The following is an 8,481-nucleotide window of genomic DNA, read 5'->3' as shown; positions in this document are numbered from 1 at the left end:
GTTTGTGTATGTGTGTTTTCTTGTGTTCACAAAATGTGGGTATGTGTGTGTATGTTCCTGTATATGTATGTATGTTTATGTGTGTTCCTGTGTTCACAAAATGTGTGTGCATGTGCGTTCCTGTATGATCCTGTATGTGTGTGTGTGCCTTTATGTATATTTGAGTTTGTGGTGTGTGTGTGTGTGTGTGTGTGTGTGTCTGTGTCTGTGTGTGAGTGTGTGAGCCTTGTACGAACAGTAGGTGTGCAGGATTTCCCCTCCAGCCCAGCGCTACCTAACTCTAGATCAGGGATTATGATGTTGTGTCCTGTCTGTCCTACTGTGTGTGCTTCAGTGTGTCTATGGTTCAGCCTTACGTACCTGACACACACACACACACACACACACACACACACACATCCACACACAAACAGAGCCGACACACACATACACACCCCTATGAGCACACTCAACCTTGATGAAGTGAAAGGACAACTTGCGGATGAACAGATGGCATCACTATCAGTGCGATTACGCAACGGAATTTGGTTTCCCACATCGGTATCAATGGTTTCGGGCCGACTTCAACCAACCTGCCTCGCTCTTTAGAGGGCACACAGCCAACAACAACAGAGCTGCCATGAACCTTCCATCCCATCCTGTCCCAACCCTATTGGCTAAAACTTTTTTAAAACTCTTAAAACAGCGCGCACTTCTCCATGGCAGCCCAGACGGGTGATGGTTGCTCTTTTGTTGTCTTTTGCCGCATCTTCTTCTTTTTTTTAACCAACTAACACCGGCCGCAGTCGCACGCCGGGGCTGCGTTCACTACGCTGCGCATCACGCAACGCTCTCCGCTATAAACCTCTTTTCACTCTGCGGTGTCCGTGGATTAGTGAACGTAGCCCTAACTCCGCTCCTCATTTTCTAACCTCAACTGTTTGACTTACTAACTGCACATACGAGTGTACACATTCATACGTTTGCAGTACATATACAGAAAACACACGCACACACACACACACACACACACATACACTCACAGTAGAGGAGCGTATTGCATGCCGGCCCCCTCATAACCACTCCTTTTGCTCTGCTTCTCTTTTCTCTGTCCCCCGTCCCTCTGTATGTGTTCTTTCATCCTCATTTCTTTGTCTGTATAACTCTTTCTTCCTCTACCTCTTCCCCTCTCATCTCCTACCTCTGATTTCTCATTTCCCCTCATCACTTTTCTCCATCCCTTCTCTGTTCCCTCACTCCTCTCTCTCTCTCTCTCTCTCTCTCTGCCACTCTGTCCCCTCTCTCTTTCTGTCTTTTCTCCTTTTTTATCTCCCGCTCTGTTGTTAACATCCTCAGCTGTGCTCAGACCCCTGCATGAGGCTAACGCTCATAGCGGATTGGCTGTAGCTGCGTGCATGAGGAGCGCTGGGGGCCCAATCAAACGCAGGCAGGAACAGGATATGGAACGGGAGACAGGAAGCGCCCGCCCACAGGGGCCTCGCAGGTACCACCACTGTCCCCTTATGTGTCCGCAGCGGTGCCTGTCTCAAAATCACCTCAATATCCCCCCCTCCCCCTCCCCTCCTCCCTCCCTCACTTCTTCTTCGTGTGTGTCCTCAGCACTGCCTGTCCTAAAACCCACCCCAGGACCCCCTCTGTGTGTGTCCTATGGGTGCTGGCTGTCTAAAAACACCCTCATGTGTGTGTCTTCAGCACTGGCTGTCCAAAGTCCCGGGACCCCTTGGTTTTGTAACACCCCCCGCCCCCCCCCCCCCCCCCCCCCCCCCCAGCACTGCACTCTCATACCCCGCTGTATGTGTGTATGCGCGTGTGCATGTGTGCGTGTTCTCACACACACCGGAGTATATAACTTCTAATCCACTTTGTGTTTGTGCGTGTTGCAGTGCAGCAAAAACTTGCTTTGCTAGGCTCTATGTTGCTATCGAGAGAGAGGAGTGAGAGAGAGAGAGAGAGAGAGAGAGAGAGAGAGAGAGAGAGAGAGAGAGAGAGAGAGAGAGTTGCTCTCTGCTTGTCTGTGCTTCACTGCTTTCCTTCATTGCGCTGTGCTGCTCTTTGTATCCGTGTGCTGCCAAAGCTTCTCTCTGCTCTGTGTGCTGCTGATCTGTCCGTCTCTACGCCGTAGAGTTGCAGTCAGTCAGTGTGTTTCTGTCCTGTGCCGCAGACACAGATCCTGTGCTGCGGTTTATTTTTGTTCTTCGCCGGTGTGTTTGTGTGTTAAGTCAACTCGTCTGTTTCCCTACTGATGTGTTAGTTTTTTTTGTGTGTGAGGGGGGAAAGAAATGGAGTTCTTGTATGCGGAGTGCCGAGCCAAAAAGCATCAAATCCAATGCGACTTGTCAAAAAAGAGTGAGGTAGCACATCCAAAATTTGAGGAAAATGACTGGATGCGGCACTCACTTTTACTTTTGCTAATTCACTCTTTTTGATTAGTCATGCTAGTGTTGGTTTTATTCTGTCCCTGTGTGTATGAGTAGCCTGGTTAACTGTTGTCAGTAGGGCTGAAGGGGAGGAGGAGGAAGAGGAGGAGGAGGGGTATAGCTCAGCGCTCTCCTCTTTTATTACCTTCCTCCTCTCCTCTATTGATCAACACAAGCCTCTGATTTATGGCTCGCTGCTGCAAAGCCTGCTGGGTAATTACTAAGGCTGGAAGAGATGGAGAGAGTTAATGTGGGGGATGGGGGTTGGCACTCACACACACACATATACACACACACTGGCGTGCTCACACTTACATAAAACTAGACACACAAATATACAGACACTAGTTTACTATACACACACACACACAAACATCTATATCTAAATGCAACTGGGCACGCGTTAACACATTACCAGCCTACACATAGACACACACACACACACACACACACACACACACACACACTTCTATACTAATAAAGTATAGAATAGATACCATCCCTCTGCATCTCTCCTCCTATCCCCCTCAGACAGGATCCACTAATGTTCAACATATATCATATCCTGCACATATCAACGCTATGTAAATCAATAAAGTAATATAGTGCCCAGTGAGACCAAATTACTCTATAGAAGCCACATTTATTTTCAGCGTTGATATACTGCACCAGTGCTCTGTGCAGTTTTATAACCAGGCCAACTGGTAGATTGCTGTTTTCAAAATCAGTCGCTGAGATTAAATTTGAATCTTTGGTCTTTGAGCTGGATTTGTTTGGATCAGAAAGTTAGTTTGCTGTATTTGCAGTGATCTTTCGATCAATAAAGCAAAGCTTGTGCCTGCGTCTGACTCATAAACAGCATGGCTGTGAAATCAGCAAGGCATTAACATCCCATACATCTTTACCAAAGTGTTTTGCTTGCACACGGCTAAGTCAATTGCGTGTTCTTAGCTGTTTGTTCGTTTGTTCTGTATGTGTGGTGTGTGTGTGTGTGTGTGTGTTTGTGTGCTTGTGTGTATGTGTTTTCTGTCTGTTTATCCTAGTATGCGGTTGTGACCTTCCTCTATGCAGTAACTCACCTGACGTCAGAGCAGCTCTGTTTTTTTCTCTGCTGCTGGCTGACTGACACGCTCCCTCTCTTGTGTCCTCCAGTGAACAGCCTGGCCCGGTCCAAATATTGCTGACGCCCAATCAGGAGGAGGAAGAGGACCAGGCAACGGCCAAGCAGGACGCTGCCCTGGGCCCCGACCCGCCCCCTCCACCCTACAGGCCCCCCCCTCCTCGACCCCCGCTCACCCTCAGCCTCGCTCACCCCTGCGCCCCTTCGGGCCAGGGGGAAGAGGAGGGTGCCGGCCCGGGGTCGGCCCGGAGGGGGGAGGGAGGGGAGGAGGAGGGGCGGGAGGGGACGGGGGTGAGGCTGTGTGAGCTGCTGCAGGCAGGGGGGGTGAGCGTCAGACCCCTGGGGAAGCACTTAGCCATCTCCCTGCCCTCGCTTCCTCTGCGTCTCTGGGATACACACACCGCGCACACCGACGGCCCGCAAACACGGCCTCAGACACACTCCGCACACACGCACCTCGAACCCTCACACACACACGCTCCCCCTCCGCCTTCCTCTCCTCCTCCTCCTCCTCCCCTGCCGGAAGCCTCCGGGCAGAGGAAACCTCTCACGCCCCTGTGGCAGCCCCCCCGGCCCCGCTCCCCCGCCGACGCCACTCACCATTGGCCGAGCTGCGGAGCCGCCCCCGACACCGCCACGCGCCATTGGTCCTCCTGGAGCTTGGACCGCCCAGATGCCGTGGTGACGCCATATGACACGCCCCCAGACCGCTGCGTTCCCATCAGGCCACAGCGCTCCGGCCAGAACTACAGCTACAGCTGCCAGTCTTCCCCTGGGCACTACAGCTCCCAGCATGCCCCTGGGCAGCACAGCGACCCCTGTGACCATGAGGATGCAGAGCTGTCTGAGCTGGATTCACTCTACCAGGCCAGTCTGCTGGCTGGCAAGACAGGTATACACACACACACACACACACACACACAAAGACCAAGTAGTGTTGAGTTCCATCGCTGTCATCCCCTCATCTCCACTTCTCTGATCCAAATCTGAATGAAGTAGTAGTAGTACTCAAATGTATTGAAATGCATCTTTACCTCCTTGATTTGATGAATTTCCTATTGAAACAGGATGTTGGGGCGGGACATAATGCAGTGGGGGATCATTCAAAAGTCTAAACCAATGGAATATGATTCAAGGAGAAAAAGGCAGTTTTATTTGATGGGAGGGACGGAGGGGCGGGATTGTTAAAAAATCTGTGATGGTTTTATTGGTTGGAATTTAAATGTACGCCTACTAGTGCAGCATGAGGTCACCATGAAAGATTCTCTGTTTTCCTGGAAATAGAAGTAATGGGAGGTCATTTCATGGGGACTTTAATATTTATACAGCATGTAAGTTAATAATAGAACATAATAGAGCATGGTACTAACACTGCTAGGGCTTTTGATTCCCACTGGGGACATCCATGCAAAAAGTGTATTATGTAGAGCGTCCTAGTATGTGTGAGTGTTGACTTCCAGCCTGCCTGTGTCTCCTTCAGGCTGTAGCCCATCGGAGAGGCTCATATCCAGGGTGGGAGGGCAGACTCGCTCCCAGACCCCCAGCGCTGACATGGAGAGGAGTGTGTATGGGACGGACTGTACCAGCACCCCCACCTACCTCAACAAGGTAAAGACATGCTCGTTCTCTGTGTCTCTGTCTTTGGAACACACACACACACACACACACACACACACACACACACGTATCGTTCTTTCTGCTACAATCCCCCCACACCTTCACAGATCACCCACGTTTTTCGACTGGATCCATTTTCCAGCATCTGACAGACATTTCTCTCCCTCTCCAGCCAATGGTGTTGCGGGATCTGCGTTTGGGGGTGGAGCCTGACGACGGGGAAAACCTGCGGCGAATCGGACGCAGCCTGAGCGGCACGGTGGTGACCTCGCGCCGCAGCCGCCTGACTGCAACACGCAGCTTTGTGAGTCTGACCTCCTGTGCTCTGCTGCCTCCCTGTGGCCGCGCTCTTAAACTGCACCCGCCTGATGTCCCACCTCGGCACTTTACGCGTTGCTTTTCCCTCTGCTCTCTTCCCTGTCCCGTTTGTCTTGACTCTTCCTTTTGTCTCGCTTTTTCGATTTCCAATCTGTCCTCCCGCTCTCTCTCGCTCTCCCCCCTTCTTCCCCTCTTTCTCTCTCTTTCTCTCAAAGGTGAAGCAGGCAGATGTCAGTGCCTCTCCTTGCTTACTTCCTCTCTTCTGAGTCCCTGTCGCTATTCCACCACTATCATCACCTCCATCCTCCTCATCACAACACCTTCTCATCACCACTTCCCTCCACTGCTTCACAGGTAAACACTGCACTGAGTGCATAGAAAGTTACGACTGTGATCTTAAAGGAAAATACCAGTGATCACCTAAAGACTGTCCAGACCTGCTTAAATATTATACAAATATTTCTTTATTTGGTTTAAGCTACTTGGAGTACCAGATGAGTGGGTTTCTGGACAATTTGTAGTATACCAAATTGGCTTTCAAATTATTTCATGTTATTTTATTCATATACTGGCAAACATTTTATTGCACTTTGTGACAAACCGCACTCATCTGGTATATAAGTAGGCTAAAGCCCTATTTGCACATAACTAGTATTACCTGTGGACCTCCAGTGATTTGAAATTGCCTGCCATGAAGATGGTGTTTCTGGCATGCAACTTATTTTTTTTCTTCGTCTTCTTCGTCTTTCTATCTTCCTCCTATCATGAAAAATGGAGGCAGTAGTGGAACCTATAGACAAAGGTTTTGAATGCATTTTCAGCTCAAACTTTAAGTTTTGTTTTGCTAAATCAAGAAATGAGAAATTGTAAAATCTTGACCTTATACAATTGTATTCAAGGCACCGGTGATCTCAGCGCATGTCATTATCCTGTGCGGAGGGGTTGGGGGATAATTCATTACATGAGGTCCACACATAATAGTAGTCCAGTGCAAATAGGGCTTAAAACAAACCAGAAAATCAACATCCAGATACTGTTTGAGCCGGGTCTGTAGCATCTGTCATGGTGTCAGAAAATTCAAAATTGCATAAATTTCTACTGATCATAGAATCCTGTTTAGTGTGAGACTCCATCGCAGATCCTGCTGAGAGATTTCCTCGTCAACCCGAGCACATAAGCAAACTTTCCAAATGTCAGCAGTGTCACCTGAGTTCAGAAAATATCCTCCTTGCTTCTTTCAGGCAATAACTTGACTGAGCCCACAAATGAGCTGTGAACGAGTTCTGGGATGAGTGGCATTTTAATCAGGGCACCCAGCAGAAACTTTTATTTCCAGCTTATAACTTTTATGGCTTGCTGAAGTGACACCTACAGAGAGTACAAAGCTTTCTGGTTTGTTCACATCCTGCAGCCTCTAAGGAGTTGTTGCGGCAGAATGCGACTTAATGGCAGAAAACAGACTGACAAGCAGAAGTGCCATCACCGATTTTTACACTTCTTCTGTGGTTTCAGAGTGTAAAAATCACACCTCACTGTACTGTGGGAGTGTTGTGGTATCCAACTGGGTCCAACTTCAGTGAACAACATGCAGTCCTTTTACTAGCTTTCTAGGATAGAATAGTAAATAATGAAGAGCGTCATTCCAAAAGGAGATACGCACCATTTGAACAACGTGACATGACCCTAAAGGCCCCAAAGAAGATTGTGTTTGTGGCCCCAAAACACTCCAACCACATCCACCAAATTACTCCCACAGCTCACAACTGTAGGAGCAGACACACACACACACACACACACACACACACACACATACACATACACACAATAGAGTTGGACAAATTACCAACAAATCCTACTTCATTTTAAGATAATGGAAATATAAAAACAAGAAGTTAAGGAACAATCACACCAGGGAGATGTTTTAATAAATCAACAAATTGAAAACATGTAAAGAGATAATGACAAATGAACACCAATAAAAACAAATAATGAATAGTTGCTACAAGAGTACAAAGTATTCAAAATAAAAACAGTGAACACTTCAGACTGTTGCACAAACCAACAGCTGCTATCGGCTGCTGTAGAAACTAGCTCCCCAGCCTTTCAACACCATCCAACATCAAAGAGCATGTCCTCAACATCTCTGCCTCCTTGATTTTCTTGATGCAGTGTCATCAGTTACATCATCATGTGGCCCCTGCCCACCAGCCTCATGGTTTATACTAACGATGGCGAGTCCAGTGTCTGAATTTTCTTTTGGGAGGCATTTCCCCTGCTGCTGGTCGGCTCAAAACATGTCTTGGCATCTAAAGTTAGATAGTGAGGTAGCATGAAGAGCATGTGCCATGCATGTGTGTGTGTGTGTGTCTGTGTGCGCATGCTGGGCAAGAGGGAGGGGGCTGCATGGCACATGTTGCTGCACGCTGCTCATAAAATCCCCCTCTGACAAAATGATTGCTGGTATGAAGGAAATATCATTGAAGTTGTCAGCTCTCTTCAGCTATCTTCACTTACAAAATAGCAGCTTTTTAGAGGATGCAATCATCTGTGTGTTTTGAATATTAAGCAATGGCAGCACTGACAACAGGACAGGGAAATGGATATATGGTGTTTTGAAATGAAACCCTTCATTTGGTAAGTAGTTTGCAGGCGAGCCAATGCTCCAGTGGAAATTGGAAAATGAAATTTGAAAGAGTCCAGGCCCCAAATACCCCAAATAACAACAATCAGACCGGGGAATGGTAAAGAGTTATTGATATTTTAAATGTAAAACAGGTATGTGGATGCTGTTAAACAGAACAGCGAGTACACACTGATATTTTCCTTTAAACCGCCCAAACAATCCCCCTTTACTTGCTGTCTGTTGTGTATGAGCTGCTGTCCTGACCTGTTTACCATGCTGTCCTTCCTCCCCCTGTCCAGGAGCTGTCCAGTGGTGCAGGGAGCTTCTGGCTGTGTCTGACGGGGGTCAAGCTGTCTTCTGACCAGAGTCCTGCTCTGCTTCACTGA

At 48.2% G+C, this 8,481-nt stretch overlaps 1 protein-coding gene across 1 annotated transcript in view; it reads left to right on the top strand.

Moving 5' to 3' along the window:
* usp54b (ubiquitin specific peptidase 54b) overlaps positions 1 to 8,481 on the top strand; it is a 36,311-nt gene extending 27,830 nt beyond the window's left edge. The window contains exons 16-21 of the mRNA XM_078290915.1: positions 1,336 to 1,483; positions 3,570 to 3,861; positions 4,102 to 4,429; positions 5,018 to 5,145; positions 5,327 to 5,458; positions 8,395 to 8,481. Of these exons, the coding sequence (XP_078147041.1) occupies positions 1,336 to 1,483; positions 3,570 to 3,861; positions 4,102 to 4,429; positions 5,018 to 5,145; positions 5,327 to 5,458; positions 8,395 to 8,481 (1,115 nt within the window). The remainder of the gene's footprint in view (positions 1 to 1,335; positions 1,484 to 3,569; positions 3,862 to 4,101; positions 4,430 to 5,017; positions 5,146 to 5,326; positions 5,459 to 8,394) is intronic.

This window comes from Centroberyx gerrardi, chromosome 20 (genome assembly GCF_048128805.1).
Source record: "Centroberyx gerrardi isolate f3 chromosome 20, fCenGer3.hap1.cur.20231027, whole genome shotgun sequence".
Lineage (NCBI taxonomy): Eukaryota > Metazoa > Chordata > Actinopteri > Beryciformes > Berycidae > Centroberyx > Centroberyx gerrardi.
Note: the sequence above shows the minus strand (reverse complement) of the source record. Positions and strands in the feature narration are given on the sequence as shown.